The 18,259-nt window shown below is 45.3% G+C and overlaps 1 protein-coding gene across 12 annotated transcripts in view; it reads right to left on the bottom strand.

Moving 5' to 3' along the window:
• The window catches only part of LOC146869505 (stAR-related lipid transfer protein 3-like), a 146,113-nt gene that overhangs the window by 84,145 nt on the left and 43,709 nt on the right, over positions 1-18,259 (bottom strand). For all 12 annotated transcript variants that reach the window (XM_085602746.1, XM_085602663.1, XM_085602575.1 and 9 more), the window contains one exon: positions 9,444-9,728. In XM_085602746.1, the coding sequence (XP_085458872.1) occupies positions 9,444-9,662 (219 nt within the window). In that variant the 5' untranslated portion in view covers positions 9,663-9,728. The remainder of the gene's footprint in view (positions 1-9,443; positions 9,729-18,259) is intronic.

Here is an 18,259-nt window from a genome sequence, read left to right as displayed (position 1 = left end):
GCGTGTCTGTACGCGTGCACATCTCCTCAGTAAAAAAAAACGCCATACACGTTTGGAATCGAGTCAACTAATGAGCAACAGCACTTATTCGATTTCCTGCGCTGTCATCATTGGGCCAATCGTTTACAGTGATGTTATAATTATGCTTTATTTGAAACAAACCCTACCTCTTTTTGTGCACCTTGTTCCTTCGCCTCGTAAGTACACAGGGACTGCAGAAGCCTCCCGCCTTCAGCCTCGAGCGCATTGGGAGGATGTCGGCAGAGACAGGGCGCGAGCGGAGTCCCTCCGGAGTGAGAAACAGCGCCTCTCCTTAGCCGTGCACAAAGTGCCGAACCGCCGCCAACTCAGGCCGATGGGGCAGTACAGCCGAGCGCGCGGCGGGAGCGCTCGAAAGTTAAGAGAAGCTGTGCGTGTCCAACTCAGGCCGATGGGGCTGTCCAGGTGAGCGCGCGGTGGGTGGGAGCGCTTGAAAGTTTAGAGACGCCTGCCATGCTCATCTGCTGCCCGGGGCAAGCTCCAGGCGCAAGCTGAAAGACACGCCATGCGCGTGCCCATGTGCTGTCCTGGAGCAGGCTGATACACACGCCGTGAGCGTGCACATCGCCGGTCTGAGAAAGTGCACATCTCCTGTCCCCCTTCCAAAGTCAAGTTGGCAACAATAGATCTCGCTAGCGAGCAGCTTCGCTGCATCGCTAGGCAAGACCTAAAATGCGGACGCATCTTTGAATTCAGATATCCTGTAGTGTTGCATGGGGTAGGAAACCATGTTAAATGCTGCAGTGAGGTCCAGGAGGAAAGGAGGTTTGCCGTGTCTCCTCTGTCCAGTCTCATGAGGATGCAGACATGGGTATAACACACTAACAGGGCACTGGAACGAGGGCTTTCAACACAACACAATATCCAGAGCCCGAGTACTGTGCCATGAGGGATCTTCCACCCAAGGCACAAGAGCATTGTGTTGCAGGAGCCTTCAAAACAACACACAGAAACTTCACACAAAGGGACTATGGCATGAAGTGTGTCCTTGCCAGCTACATGAACTCTGCACAGCTCTGCTATGGTCCTCCCTGTAAAGGGTAATCTTTCTAGAAAGATTCCCCGTATTAGAAGATCTTCCTGCACACTGGCTACCCTGGGTAACACCTCACTTCGTCCTAGAAAGCAGGCCTCACCGGAACGAGTGCTTTAAATGGGCAGGTGCTGTACCTGCACTTCTTAAAAGCGCTGCTGTAGGAAGGCATAGCCGTCACAGGGGTGATCCTAGCTGAGGTGTAAAGTGCGCCGCCTCCGTCAAGGGTCCCCCTCGCAGTGGAGCCTCACATTCAGGCGGCCATCTTCCTTCGTGGCCAGACCACGGCCCCCAGCAGGGGAGATTGATAAATAAAAGAAAAAATGAAAACTCTTAGGGGGCCCCATGGGCCTCGAAACTCTGGAGTCTTTAAAGGTGCAAGGCCTCATGGCTGGGAGCAGGCGCGGGCCCTGGACAGCTGCCCATGCCTAGTGCCGGGAGGGGGGGGGGGGGTATCTCAAACGTGCATGGCCGATGTAATTAAGGGCGTGGTTTAAAGATACGCAAGCTAAAAATCCCTGCTTAGCACAGTCTGGCGTCCGACTGGTATTTTGCTGCTTCTGCCATTGTATGCAGATATATCATACAAGTAACATTACACATACAAGACGTCACGGATATAGGCTTTGCCAATGGTTGTTAGTTGTATAAAATAAATAGCAATAACTATGGCTTCGTTGTATACAATATTGAACATGCTTCAGTTCTCTAATGAGGACACCGAAAGAACTAAAACGAGTCTCTTTAAGGTTACCTCAAAGGCAGTGATGGGTGGTACTGCTGCAGAGTTAAGATTTATTTTTCACCCTGAGGGCAAAAACGTAGAGCCTCAGCACCTGCTTTTTAGCCCAGCCACTTAAAGCCCTGGCTGTATCTGTTGGTGCTATGGTGCGATTTGTGTTGGTAAGGTGAGATGGAACTCAGCACAGTTGTACTCCATTGCCTCACTTGCACACTGTCTTGCCCGGTACCACACTTGGAATACCTCCCGGCTTCACCCGGCCACAGCACATGTAAAGCGGCACAAACCAGAGAAAGAGGGCTAACAGTAGCTACCAAAGCAGGGGCAGCCAAAACAACGGCCAGAAAACTGATGGGACGATTGTTACCAAACACAGATGCAATAATCCTGCACGTGTGGCCGCTGACCCTACATACATACAATTCTTGACCTCATTATTTCGAAAGGGCAGACCGTCACCTTGGACTCTATTACCCCATGTGACTGGTCAGACCACCACTGCATCCTTTTTTTTTATCAACAAGGAGGTACAGGTGTGGAAGCCCAACCAACGAAATCAAAGATATGGAAAAGGGACCTCAGACTAGTAAACCCTGTTGAGCTAGCCGCCCACTGTACATCTGCCCTCTCCTCTCAAGTGGACCTGACTGAGGTGCAGTTACTCACTGACTCCTACAATGTGACCATCTCCAACATGAATGACATTGCTCCACTCAAACATACAAATGCCTTAACAAAAATATCCAAACCGTGGTATAATGATAACCTAAACACGGAACGTCGCAACCTTAGGGCAGTTGAACGCTCCTGGAGATCAAATCCCTCCTCGCACCAACTTAAACTCCTAAGAGACGCTAGGAGCCTTTACTACAAACAAATCAGGAACGCCAAGTCTAACTATTTCAGACACCAATTAGATCAAGCGGCAAACCGGCCCAAGAAACTTTTCGAATTGGTCAAACAGCAATCAATTGTAGGTCCAAACCTATCGGAACCTGGAAGCAGTCCACCCTCCTGCGACGATCTTGCTTCTTTCTTCATTGAGAAATCAAAACTTATATCCTCTGACCTCGCTGCTAAGAAGGATGTACTCCTCTCCTCCAGGGCAGCCTCTCCACCTGACCTCTCTGAAAAGCTCAACTCTACCCCCCTGATCCCTAAGTACAATGCTGCCTGGGACACCTTTACCCCACTCAGTGAACAAGACATCAAAAAGATTCTCCTGAATATCAACCCTTCCAACCACTTCAGTGACCCGTTACCCCCATCCATTTTCAAGGAAATCAAGAATGCACTCATCCCTACCCGGACAAGGATTGTAAATGCGTCTCTTTCACAAGGCACAATCCCGGATTGCCTAAAAGCAGCTCAAGTATCCCCTATACTAAAAAAACCTAACGCTGATAGGACAGACCTCAATAATTTCCGAACTATCTCCAACATCCCCACCCTTGCGAAACTCCTTGAAAAATGCATTCAGTCCCAACTCTGTGCTCACATTGAGAACTACCAGCTCTTAGACCAACATCAATCCGGCTTTCGGACGGGGCACAGCACTGAATCGGCCCTCATTCATGTATTGGATGACATTCTAAAGATTCTCGATCAAAACGAATCCTAGCTCCTGATCCTCCTTGACCTTTCCTCTGCTTTTGACACGGTCAATCATGACAACCTCTTAGCCATCCTGCAAAACAGGATGGGTTTTGGTGATCACGTGCTACAATGGTTCTCGTCCTTCCTCCATCACAGATCGCAAAGAGTCAAGGCAAATCACTCTCTCTCCAGGCCTTCGCCTGTTCTCATGGGGGTCCCCCAAGGATCTGCGTTATCTCCTATCCTCTTCAACCTTTTCTTGGAACCATTAGCTAACGTACTGAACTCCATGGATATTCATTTCCACATGTATGCCGACGACACGCAACTCTACTTGAAAATCTCATCCCCGGAAAACCTCATATCACTTAACACCATCCTAATGTATACTCAAAACTGGTTAACTGAGAACCATCTCCTGCTCAACACCTCAAAAACAGAATTCTTGCTCGTCTCCCCTCAGAATTACACCCCCAATTTGACCCGTGGCTGAGCCACCTCACTGCTTTCAACTGCACTCCGCTCATCGTAAACTCAGCCAAATCTCTAGGAGTCACTATGGACAAGAACCTGAATATGAAAAATCATATCAGCAATACATGTAAAGGAGCAAACCACTTGATAAGAACACTCAGAAACATCAAACCTTTCCTCCCTCTTAAGGATTTCAAGCAGGTGGTTCAAGCGCTTGTCCTACCGAGGCTAGATTACGGTAGTGCCACCCTCTGTGGCCTACCCAAATACACCCTGGCTCCGCTAAGGGCTTCACTGAATGCTGCTGCTAGACTGGTTACAGGCTCCAAACGCAATGAACGCATATCGCCAGTCCTAAAAACTCTAAATTGGCTCCCCTATGAAGCACAAATCCAGCAAAAAATTGCCACTATGACGCACAAAGCTAACCACTTCAAGACGCCCAGGTACCTGGCACAAAAACTTGAACTATCTTGTGGTGCAAGAGCCTCCAGAAGCGCCACTACCTTACTCTTGAAACCACCTATCCTTAACAAAAAGAGAACCTGTCACAGAGCCTTTTCTGGCGCGGCTCCAAAGATATGGAACTCTCTTCCTCCAGAAATACGCAGAATCTCCAGAACAACGGTGTTCAAACTGGAAGTCAAAAGATTCCTGATGAATAAACTCCTTCAATAATTGGGCTAGCCCCTTGGCCCGTTGTCCTTGTTCCTTCTTCCATTGTTTCAACATTTACTACTACACTTTTATTTTTGTGTGTCATACTGTGTCCCTCTGTTGTTACACTGTACCTTGTTTAACATAACTTCTATTTGAATTTTCGTGCACCTTATGATCATTTGTGTTTTTAACTTGTTGTTGTTACATTATTATCCTTCCAGTTCTAGTTTCATTGTAAAGCGCTCTGATATCCATTGGGATCTTGTTTGCGCTATATAAAACTTTATAAATAAATAAATATGAATACATTTACAAACTCTATCCATTCCTGTACTATATCTGATCCTCTCTACTTCAAAGGCACCCACCAAAGAGCAGAAAGAGACAGACGGCTGAAGGCAGGAGGCAGAACAGGGCACCAAATTCGGCGGTGGGACCACAGGAAGGGACATAGGGCTGAAGGCAAGAAGCAGAACAAGGCACCAACCTCGGCGGTGAGACAGCAGATTGTTGCGGAAAAGGCAAGAGGCAGAACAGGACACAGGCTGTGGTGATGGGAGAATGGATTGCTGCAGAAAGGGTCAGACTGGAAGGCAAGAAGCAGAACAGGACAAAGGCTTCAGTGGTGGGAGAGCACAATGCTGCAGAAATGGTTAGAAGCTGAATGCAAGATGCACAGGGGTTTTGGAGGTGGGACAGTGGATTTTTTGAGAAAAGGACAGACAGTGGAGGGCAAGAAGCAGAACAGGACATAGGGTTCGGTGGTGAAACAGCAGATTGTTGCAGAAAGAGAGAGGCTGAACGTAGGAAGTAGAACAGGACACAGGGTTCGGTGGTGGAACAGCGGATTGTTGCAGAAAGGGACAAACTGGTGAGGGAGGAAGTAGAACAGGAAACTGGCTTAGGTGGTGGGATTGCAGACTGTTACAGAACGGGACAGACTGGGGGGCAAGAAGAAGAACAGGACCTAGGCCTTGGTGGTGGGACAGCAGGTTGTTACAGAAAGAGGCAGAGGGTAAAGAGGGCGTATGACAAGTAGAAAGCGAGGGGCACACAGGCCCAAAATGACCCAGGCAGGGAGTAAGAGGTGAGCGTAGGAGAGGAAGGACAAATTGCAAGCAAGATCCATCCATCCATGAGGTTGAAACAGCTACTTACATAAAAAGGTAACGCACCAATAGTACTCCAAATGTGATGAAGAAGCTATGCTAATGTACCGCAATCTTGACTGGCAGCACCCTTATGTCACTGGACTGGGACCATCCCTCTGTTTTCATGATATTCCTAAATGGTGCTTTGAAGTTTCGGTGGGTCCAGCTATGTTCTGCTGCATAGTCCACTACTTGGATACATTATGCCAATAGCTTTCCTCTTCTGATGATAATAGGTCACTAATCAAAGCTAGTTGTGGGTCATTAGAATAGGGAAAGGTGGCAGATAGCGGTGCATCATATTACTAGAAGAGCAGTGAATGTTAAAGGTCAGAAGGAAGGAGCTTTGGAAGAGCCCTCAGGAGGTCTTAGTAAGACAGGTCAACACAGAGGTGCACTTTTAGACATGTCTCAATGTGGGAACAGCAGTACGCGAGGCAAGTCAGACTGGATGAGAGATGGCCTCTTCACGTCCCTGCGGAGGGATAGCAGCTAAAAAAGAATGCAGATTACGAGAACATTCCATGCACAAAAGTGCAACATTAGTTTACGGTGAAAGGAAAATATTTGTGGTTGTGATCCAATTCATTCATTTTGTTATGGAATTGTAATATTTGGGAATCCCCTCTAAAATTCCATGTGTGGTCAAGGAATGTGTGGTCAAGGGGAAAAAAAAAAAAAGAATCACCAAATCGTACCACTGGACTTCAATAACATTGTTTGAATGTCATTTATTCGTTAGTTATAGTCGACCAATCATGAAAGTACATCAATATTTCTACAGTAAACAAGTGTTTTGCAAACTCTGGAGCATTGCGGCCTACTTCACAGTTGCCCGACTAGATCTAATAAAAAGAATTACCGTCCACACAACTTTAATGAATAAGGATTAGACAATTCTTGGATTTTTATCGATCATACAATAGATTTTTAGACTCCCCGCAAGTGCCATAATCAAGATACCTTAGAATTGGCCCTACTGGGGTGAATAGTGACCGAATCGAGGATTACATTATATGGCCCAATAAAGCTTCCTTTTGCACCTTGCTGACTAAAGATTGCCATCAATTCTAACAAGACAAGTACAGTAAATAGTTCAAGAAACATAATATATTCAAATTGTCTCCCTGAAGTTTTACACAAAACGTAAAATGTACTAAACATATTTTAAACTAAATGTTCCCAAGAATAAGGTTTACTTTTTAGAATAACACCCCAGCAAAGACCTCTTCCACCACACCCACCATGTTCGCTTGTCATACTGTACTTTTTGAGCAGTTATGCCGAATTACTTGTCAAATTCAGACTTAAGCACCTGAATACCAGAGACAGATACCACCCCCGCCCCGACTTTGGATGATATAATACGCAGAAAGCATAAGGGGTGAAAGGACAGACAGTGACCGGGTAGGTCATTCCCTTGCCTCCTGTCGAGCCTCTAATCCACCACTAGTGGTTTTGGAGCAGCATGCATGGTATGATGAGAGGTGGTGGCAGTTTGGCAGCAGGTGGGGACTCTTGGCAGACTAGATAAGCCTACAGACCCCTATTTAATCTTCACTGTACAACAAAAGCCAACTGTACAATTGAACTTCCTCGTCAATAAGTTTCTATATGTACTCATAACTATGCTGAACCTGTAACCTTGCATTTCTCTGGTCATTAGTAAACCCCTTTGGATATTGAGAGGGTGTGGAACAGACACCAAGGAACATCAAGAGCAATTCCCCGGTAAGCTGCCAAGATGGGGGCTGGTTTTGGACCCGTGGGGATCAGTTTTTTTGTTACACGGGGCAGGGGTCGCAGCATAGCTGTAATATCGGCCCCCCCTGTAACAAAAGCAGCCAAAACCAGCCCTGGCAACAGCTCACCCGCACCCCCACTCCCCAGGGGAGGACGAGGTGGGTGCCAGGGCCAGATTAGGTTACCAGTCCGGCTGTGACCCAAACATCCAGTTGTGCTGCCATCCTTACATGGCCATCAGAGAAGGCAGCATTATAACAGCATTCTAGGGGAGAGCAGGATGCCACCCAGGCGCCCGGAAAAGATTCCAGCAACCCAGACTCAAGTTAGCAATAAGCATCTCTCAAACCTCCCATCGTTAACCTTACTTCACCCTCAACACCACAATTTGGATGTGTCGTAACAGCCAGAGCAGTGAACTATGGAACTGGGGAACCAGGTTCGAGTCACAGAGTGAGCTCAACATCCTGTGATTGTGGGCCAGTCACTTAAGATCCCTATCCCTACCAAAGATGAATGTGTCCTTGTGTAATGTAACTGGTGCTCATGTAAAGTGCTCCAATACCTTAGGGTCGAGTTCACGCTATATAAAACGGCAGAAAAAAGAAAAAGCTTCCTCTATTTTCACCACATCTTCAAGACCAACTTTAAAACTTAGGAATGGGGCACGCTCACAAAGAGTAAGTAAGAGAGGCAGCAGCTACTCTACAGGTGAAAGTGCATCTTCACTGAAGCCAGTGTGGGTGGGACTGCGGGAGGGTGAATGTGAAAGCGAGTCAAATACAAGCTAGAAGAGCGAGTGCATGTATGTAAGAATGAGGGAGTGCATGTACGGATGAATAGGTCAGACATTTAAGGCCCCAAAAGGATGACCACCACACTGACCGTGTGATATGCAACAACAAATGAATGAAGGCCTTCTGCAAGGCTTCTTTTTGGTCCTAGGTAAAAGATGGGTTGTCGAATAGAAAAATCATGATCATATTTCTCACAATATACCTCTATCAATATATCCTCTAACTCCACTCTCTCGTTGATCTCAAACCCCATACCACTGCTATGAGCCCCAAAATAACCCATTCTAGACTCTTTCATACTCTACCCCTCCTTGTATCATATCATACTTCTCCGATCCCCGAAAACAAGCATTTCTAAAAACCCTTCCCTCCGACTATTCCCCATCCATCTCCCTTTTACTCATCCCAAGCCTCCTTTTCCTGCTCTGAGCTCCAAAACATCCCTCCACTATCCTTTTCATTCCAAACAATAGACTAACATGTCCACCTCTCAAATTCATTTATTTCACTATACTGATTCACCACTAATCCTTTATGGGCTCCGGAGTAGAGTGCTACTCGCCGAAAAAGCATTTCGATGACGCGTATGGGGTAGTGAGAGCTATATAATTAAAACAGAATACAATGATAACTTCAGTCAACAAATCAAACGTACTTCCTTGATCTGCTAAAATATCAAACCGCCCCACAATCCCCGAAGGTTGATGACAGAAGATGACCCATTGACCCAATCACTGAACTGCAAAAATGAATAGCTGGTTCTAGTCCGGGCCTGTGTGCCTTCAGAGCATGGTCTGAAAATGAATGTATGGAAACACCCTTATAACAAAACATCATATCCCCTGGGTGCGCCCTTAGCTCTTCCCACCCAAATCTTGCTGCATCTCTAAAGCATGCTGCAGAGAGGCAATTGTGTGACATGTGGCAAATGAACCCACCTTTGCTGGAGGAAAACTCAAACCCTCCTCACGCCCAAGCATCCACGACAAGCATCCACGACTGCCATCTAAGTCCCATGAGGCAATTCAGTGAACAGACCTCTCCGATGCAGAAGTCATTTATTCAGTCATTCGTGGTGGACGGCCGTTATTCACTTACTCACTTCCAGCCCCTCACAAACTAATTACAAACGACATCTAAATAAATAGCTCAATTAAAAAAACCACAAATGGATACGGTTGTGTTGGAGGGTGGGGGGGGGTACTTACGTTTAACTCAATAATCCACAGGAGGGAAACGAACAGAAGGTCAAAGGTCACAAAGAGGCAGAAAGTCCGTCTGACATCCGAGATTGGCTTCTTCTTCTCGGGAGTCAGGAAATAGTGCGGGGAGTAGAGCTGGCTCTGGGCGTAGGAGGTGTTGATGGATGCGATGGCGGGCAGGCTTTGCTCCAGCTCACTAGGGTAGGACCCCAGCGGCTTACTCATCGTCCTCTCAGAGCCGGGGCCCGGGGGCAGGCGCGGGGGTACGGCCAGCAAGCATCAGCACACAGTCTGAGGATAGAAACGGGGACAGTGAGTGGAAGGACATGTATAGAGCAGTGGCGTAACAAAACTTGAGAGGGCCCCCCTGCAAAGCACATGGAGGGGGGCTCCCCCGGCGGCATGGCCCACCATCTACCACTTTGCCCTACCACCCAGAAATCTAGCATATTTTGATTTGAAACCTCCAACATTTAAATGAAATGCCTCTATATTGTCTTTCTCTAAGTTCTAATGAGAAAGTGTGAAACACTCTTAACATACAAGCTATGCCATTTGTAACAATACTGTCAAAAGCAGATTATTTAACTGAGGCAGCAATCAGAACAAAGCCAAGGAGCGATCCTATTGTCTCAGGAACTGCCTATGGCTGAAGAACAAAGAACAACTATGAAGGTTCTGAAATAGAATTGACAATACCTTGAAACTTTGAAAGACCAACCCAAACCTGCAATTCCATAAAAACTCGACTGACAATATACTTGAGAAGTACACCAGCTATAACTCAGTATCCTGCGAAAGTCAAGAGAAATAGACTGGTGAATTATCTGCATGTTAAAAAAAAACGAGTAAGCAATAGGGTCTGAGGGAACACACTACCAGCCCGGACTAAGTGCCCCTACTAACAATATGAATACACAGAAGTCCAGGGGTATAGAAAACCAAACAAAAAGAAAAACAAAATCCACCTGTCTGCAGTGAACCTAACAAAAGCCTGAATGAAGCTAACACTAGAACCTAGTATTAAAGTCCTCATAAAGAGGACGTAATCCCATCACCCACCGTGGTGGCATGCTTCATCATATGGGATCTCCTCTTAACCAAACCTGGTTTGGCTAAGGAGCTGCCACTCCCAAGGTGTATCTAAGGGAGGAGCTCGCGGATGTTTTAAACTTCGCTAATGAAATGAGATCTCCTAAAGATCAATGAGGCTAGCCGAAGTTGGGTGAGGCCCTAAAGTGCAGTGTGAAACTAAGTGATATAAAATGGACTACAGGAACAGAAAGAGTTTAATTAGGAGTGTGCCTGTGCCAATGTTAAAAACAGAGTAGTTGCGCGGTCTGATCAAATTAACGAGCGCGCTTACAATAAACCAAAAAAAGGTCTACATGTTTCAGCCATAACAGATCATAAAATTGTGATCAAGGCTTTCTTCAGGACCAAATAACCAAAACTACTGCAACTGCAAGCTAGTGCAAAAGTGAGCACTGGCGTGACATCGTGTCTAAAAGTAGAAACATGAAACGATACAACCAACCTTGTACCACAGGATCGATTGCAAAAATTTGAACTCCTACCGGTCAAGAAGGTAAGTGCCAGTATCAATGTAATAAAACATGAAAAAATATATATATAATTAATAACCAGGAAATGTACTTCATACAGGTTTATAGACACTGCAAATCGAAGATATCAAATAACCCAATATGAATCTTACCCGGAATGAAATCGGGACTAAGCCTGCCGCTCCTGGTAGCAACTCAGAGCGTGAGGCAACGCTCTGTGAAGGAAACAATTAAAAACATGGTCTAGTATGATGAAACATGTGTGCATCAGAGGTGCAGCAGGCACCGAAGCCTGTCGCTCCCTCAACTGAATCGCAAAGACATTCAACAGGCAGGGAAACAAATGTATTCAAAGAGGGACCGTGGGATGACTCAACCATAGGGCCGAGTGAATCCTCACTAAATCCCAAAAGCAGGTACACTTTATATATACAAAATTAGAATAATTAACAATAGTGCCCGAAACAGCGGAGCACACGGATTTTCTTAAACTGTCAACATTGAAATCAAAACGGGCGATCGTAAATGAGGAGATCACCTCAAAGACCAAAATACCCGCATGTTATTTTTATTCATAATTTTTTGCATGATAATAGCAAATACCCTTCATAGATACTTCAAGAGTAGCTCGCACTTCACTGGTGTTCAAAAGTGCGCGACTCTAGTGTCAAGAAACAGCCTCAAGGGCTAACAACACTACCAGCAAAAAACGGGCAGTAGATAGAAAAAGGGAAACCCTCTATATACGAGTAAAGGCAGCCGCCGATGAACTCGAGAAAGGTACATCGCTGCCGATAATGCAGCAACAGTAGCACACGTCAGTAATTACAACAAATCTCCGAAGATTGTAAACGAAGATTCATAACAACCCAACCACCGCAATTAAAAAATACGGGCAGTGACTGGGAAAAACAGTGTTACGAACAAGACGGCACAATGCAGAAGGTGCATCGACACGGAGAATCTCACCTCTCCGTCGTTACCCCGAACCTTCTTCCTGGATGCTGGCGGCGGCAACCAGTAAACGGCCGAACACGGGGTAAAATAACACCAACAACGCCCAGACGCACAACATAGCGTAATGACGTGGCGCGTCAGTGGCAAAGTGCAGAGCCCTATTGATGACGTCACAGCAGGCAAGGGAAGTCTGGGAAATGTAGTTACCCAGTCTCAAAAACCTCCGGCCAGATCATATAAAGCCTGAGAACTTACAAGAGAACAACAATGAGTTCCAGAGAAACAATCTACCACAGTCATGCCACACAGATGGAAAGGGACCAACACAACAGTATTGGTCACTTCTAAAGGCATCCTAGGCTGATCGGACAACAAAACGCAAAATAACCGAACAAACCCAACTGGATCACTAGTGTGTAGGTAAGCATAGTGGTATTCTGCATGATGTTTGACATGAAAGCAAATAACAGCAGACCATGCACACCATCCACTAGACTATCTAGTGAAAAAACTACCACTTGCCTGTAGGCTGTTTGAGTGCTGATGAAAAATCACAATATACAGATACAGTCACTAAAATACAACCCACTCACGATAAACATCTACAGATGGGACCATGGTATGGAATCATTTAGACCAAAACAGTCACTTTGTAACTTAAACACCCAACGTTGTTCTTTATTGAAAAGAAATTTAGACACATCAGAAACGTGTGCAGGAATAAATGGTTGTTCAAGTACCGTCCAAGACATCTGATTAGGACTGTGATTACACTCCAAGAAATGGTTAGTCAGTCTCGTTGATGCCTTTTTGCATCGAATGGTGCTCTTATGTTCCATGATGCGTTGTTTCACTTTTCTCATGGTCATCCCCACATATTGTTTCTGACAGGGACAAGTGCTTAGGTACACTAACTTCTCACTATTGCAATTAGTGTGACGCAATGGTTTCCACGGTTTGGCAAGACCAATGTTAATCTCAGTAGTGTGTGCTGTCTGCGCACAAACCACGCACCCACCACACGGGAAGTGTCCCCTAACCGGTGGAAGATCCCATAAGGGGTTAGCAACAGTTGGTGGTACGCTACGAGGTCTGGTATGGACCATGGCATCACGCAAATTGTCCCCCTTTTGTACGAAAAAAGCGGAAAAGCCAATTTTAATTGGCCAGTATTCAAAATACGCCAATGTTTCCGCAAGATCTTCTGAATTCGATTGGAAAACGTACTGAAGGTGTTCACAAAAGTCAATCTCTCATGTTGTGCTTTGGGAACAGCAACTTCTAAAAGGGCATCCCGATTGTTATTGGCTGCTCGTTTATAAGACTGTTTGATCAGCTTCGATGGATAGTTTCTAAGCTTCAGGTTCTGCAAGAGAACATTGGCATGTTTCGTAAAAGCTTCGGTGGTAGAACAGTTCCTTCTCAACCGAAGGAACTGGCCAAAAGGCAGACCAGTCCTTAGTCCCTTAGGATGGAAACTGTCAAATTTCAACAAAGAGTTTCTTGCCATGGGTTTAGTATATAATTCACTACCAAGGCCTCCCTCTGTAGGAAAGATCCACAGGTCCAAAAAAGCCAAACCCAGTTTGCTAAATTCAACAGTGAAGTTGAGGAAGACATTTTGGTCATTGGGCCAATGGTGAAAAGCCGAAAGAGAGACATCGTCTCCTCTCCATATGACCAAAACGTCATCGATGTAACATTTCCATACTTTGATGGATCCAAGAAAGGGATTGGTTGACGTGAGCACGTAATTCTGCTCGAAGAGATGAACATAGAGATTGGCCAGGCTGGGGGCAAAAACACTGCCCATTGAAGTACCGGAGATCTGAAGGAAAAACCGGTCTTCAAAGTTGAAAAAAATTTCCGTCATGGCCAGCCTGGCACACTCCATTATGAAAGGAACAGGTGAACTCAGTGGCTCAACGATGTTGTCCAATAGCGATCTAATCGCTTCAAGTGTATCAACCTGGGGAATGCATGTGTACAATGATTCCACATCGAAACTGACCAAATAGTCAGTCTCAACGTTGAAATCAATACCAGGTAATATGTTCAAGACGTCCTTGGTATCCTGAATGAACGTGGGCATCGTTTTTACCAATGGTCTCAAGAACACATCTACAAAAGATGACAAGGGTTCTAAAAGTGATCCGATGCCCGAAATGATGGGTCTACCAGGAGGAGGACGTTGCTCCTTATGCACTTTAGGCAATGTGTAGAAATAAGGAGTCACAGTGTAAATCGTCACCAAGTAGTCAGCCTCAAGACTAGAGATCCATCCTTCCAATTTTGCTTCGGACACCAGTTCACAAATCTCTTTTTGGAGTCTCACCGTAGGATCGGAACTCAACAGTTTGTAAAAGCTCTCGTTAATGAGTTGCCGCAGGCACTCTTCACGGTAGTCTGAGGTGATAAGTATAACAATAGCACCGCCTTTATCGGCCGGCTTGATGATAATAGCCGGATTTTTGGACAAGGATTCAATAGCCTTTTTGTCAGTGTTAGAGAGATTATGATAGTAGTTGTTAGAGCCCATGTCTAATTTCGAAACCTCAAGGGAAACCGCTGTTTCGAATGCCAGTACAAGTGGGGGTACCGAACTCGCGGGAGGTACAAAGGTGGATTTATTACGTAACCCACTATCTGTAATCTGATCCATTGGGGTAGCATTCTCAACGGTTTTATCTTGAAAGAAAAAACGTAATCTGATCTTACGAAAGAATTTGGCTAGTTCACACTGGATCATGAATGGATCACCTGGGTTTGTAGGTACAAAACCCAACCCCTTGTTAAGAACATCCGTTTCAGCAGGGGTCAAAAGATGTGAACTCAGATTGACAATCAACTGCTGCTGGGACCTGCCGTTTGAGGCCCCTTCGTCATGCTGCGCAGACTGCGTGGAGATGGCGGCAGACTCCAGTGTACTCGTGTTTGGCCCTGTTGTCCTCTCCTTCTGCCTCGGTTTCTGCCTCGACCTTGCCCTAAAAAAGGCTGTTGTTGAAACATCTACGGAGGCGGGTTGAAAGGCATCATTTGTGGGTGGAATGGGACATTCGGAAAATGCCACGGAGCCGGGTTCCACCATTGTGTATGGGGATTCCCTTGCCAATTCCGTCTGTAGCCCTGTCTGCCTCTCCCTCGGTTAAGCAAGAACTACCCCAAATAGCTAAAAAAGGCTTAGCAAGGGGGCGGGGGGATGGGAGGCCTAGCAGCGATGGGGTTAAATATTGCAAATGCGAGACCAAGTGCATTGCAAATGGTGCAGGATGGTTTTAGTCCTTACTGCAGGGATGTGGAAATCCTATAGCCCAATGCCTGGTACATATTGTTTGGGAATAACACTGAATTTACTCCAACTGACCAAGGACTGGTCAATATCAACACACGTAGATGGAATATTGTGAGGAAGCTATTGAGGGAAAATATTAACTTCACCACTAGGTGAGTAAGGAAGCAATTCCTTTTGGTTTAGGTACCCTCACACACCCTAGTGGTGTCATGCTTCATCATCGGGTCACCCCGATGCCTAGAAGTCGGGGTGGGCTCAACCACAGTGTTGGGAGCTCTTTGAAGATATTGTAGACCATGGGGGCTAGAAAATTAAAAAACCTCAGACAGATCCCCAGTATCCCTTTATTATCGGGTCTGTCTGGGATACTAAAATTATTTAAATTAGGGTCTCTATAGGATTGTTATGGTCCTATGACCCTAGTGCCAACATGTTTCAGTCCGTATGTGGCCGTAAAGGTCCAGGACTTTCTTCAGGGCAAACAGAAGGCCACCCTGGGTAACAGAGGAAGGAATTCCCTAACCTGTTTTTCGTAGCAAGGGCAGAGTAGCTGCTCCTTGTTTGAGCGACTGATTAATTAATCTGTCATGCTTCGTATCCCATCCAAATTTCGAATGACATCCGTTTCTCGAAACGCCGGGGATCGAGACCAAGTAGGTGGACAGACGGGGCAGGACTCTTGACGAAGGTTTGACTACAGAGCTACCCCCAATAGCCTTACGATCCCCTGAGAAACGGGTGTCATTCGAAAGTCCTGGACCTTTACGGCCACATACGGACTGAAACATGTTGGCACTAGGGTCATAGGACCATAACAATCCTATTGAGACCCTAATTTAAATAATTTTAGTATCCCAGACAGACCCGATAATAAAGGGATACTGGGGATCTGTCTGAGGTTTTTTAATTTTCTAGCCCCCCTGGTCTACAATATCTTCAAAGAGCTCCCAACACTGTGGTTGAGCCCACCCCGACTTCTAGGCATCGGGGTGACCCGATGATGAAGCATGACACCACTAGGGTGTGTGAGGGTACCTAAACCAAAAGGAATTGCTTCCTTACTCACCTAGTGGTGAAGTTAATATTTTCCCTCAATAGCTTCCTCACAATATTCCATCTACGTGTGTTGATATTGACCAGTCCTTGGTCAGTTGGAGTAAATTCACAGTGTTATTGATTATATAGGGAGGTGTTACTCTGACCTAGAATCCTCACCACCCTTCCGGCACATGAAATACCCTTTTCAATAGCCTTTTGTATACACATATTGTTTGGGGTCAAGGGCAACACGTTTTCATGTGTAGGCCCAACCCCGTACAGCACAAACCCTTTGGCTGCTAGTTTGCAGTACCACATTATGGATCAGGGAACGGCACTGCAGTTAAGGTCATATTTGTGTCCCGGTGTTAATGCTGTTCAAACATGTATTTATGGTTCATTAATGCCAAGCCTTTATCATTAGGGTGAGCGCTTTAAGTAAATGTTTTAAGCTCAGACTGCACTACTATCAGTGGTTCCAGTATAAAAATGTGTACACAAGTTTTCAATGTTTAGCAATATGAGGCTATGTATACCGTTCCCAGAATTCTCTCTGATTAGATGCAAATATTTGCAGAAGATTGAAAGCAAAATTGATGATTCTTTGGTTTCAAAATAAAATGTTCACAAAAAAATGCAAAAACATTTCGCTAAACTACAGTAAAATGTTAAGTACCATTTCTTTGCAGCATCATTAAGTAAAATGTGTTAATGTATGCTAGCATTGCCCAAAATATTTATAATGGAAAAATCAGGGTAACCAGTTTTAATAATATGATGGGAAACATAAAAATAAACAAGCATTGGTAAAGCCAGTAGGTCTGAAATTGTTGGTCAGCCTTTTACTTTTGTCAAGGTGCGACTTGTTTTGGCATGGTTTCTGTAAAACCGTATTGGTGTGTGAGCTGCCAGGCCCCTCACCATTTTAACAAACATTGGCAAAAGCAAAAACAAAATTTGGTCTCAAAAGCACACATTGCCACAGTGTTCTTGGCACTGAACAAAACGACTGTCAATACGCTCCTTGTAAAAGAACAGAATGCTGTCACTCAAAGTGAAGCTAGCACATAGACAGAGAATTTTAATAAACACATAAAGTCATGGTTAACGCTAGACCTATTTAGGGGCCCGATTACTAAATGAAGTCTCAAAAGTGCACCCATGTCCTTGCATTAAGTGCAGATATACGACTTGTGTGAATTCACTCGACTTTACACAAGTAGGCCAAGAAATAGTACTCCTAAAAAAGATTTGTGAACTGCATTTCAGCATGAGCAAATATCCAGGTGTAGATTTGCTCAAGCGAAAATCTGACTGTTTGCAAGTTCACTTTCCGTCCAACCACTTTTTTTCCCAACCCTGGAAGAAGTTTTATGTCTGCCATGGTCAGGAGTAAATTTCCAACCTCTCTCAGTATGGGAAAACAGAGAGTTGGTGAAAACCCTTAAAACATGCAAGTTAGTAGGTTTGCACAGACTCAAAAGGGCATTCCAACCCTGGAACTATTGCTTACCTCTACCTTCAGCCCCAGTATGTAGATCTGCAGAAACACAGCAACATAAGGGAATTGCTAGTATTCACACCCTACTACGGAAGGAGCCGTGCCATAATCGGAGAGGCTATTTTAGAGGTCTAATGTATAATGAGATTGCTGCCATCATTTGTCGCCGCATTACACGGCACCAAAGAGACAAGTGAACTTTGTTACAGGACAAGTGAAGTTATGAAGCAACCGGCCCCAAGGACAAGGAGATATTTTATTACATTTCACACCCCTGTTACCGTTAAGATACGTCAGGTTACAAGTTTAATGGCACAAAGAAATTGAGCCCTTCAAAGGGTGATAATGAAATAAAATTGTGATAACAGTAACACTGGTTATTTACAGCAGTGTAAGCAGGAAAAACTGTGGTAGGAAACAGGGCAACATTGTTACACACCAAAAGGCCGGAATAGAGATTCTTAGGGCT

This window comes from Triturus cristatus, chromosome 1_1, assembly GCF_964204655.1.
Source record: "Triturus cristatus chromosome 1_1, aTriCri1.1, whole genome shotgun sequence".
In the NCBI taxonomy this organism is placed as follows: Eukaryota; Metazoa; Chordata; class Amphibia; order Caudata; family Salamandridae; genus Triturus; species Triturus cristatus.
The sequence above is the reverse complement of the archived record's forward strand: the minus strand, read 5'-3'. Positions and strand labels throughout refer to the sequence as shown.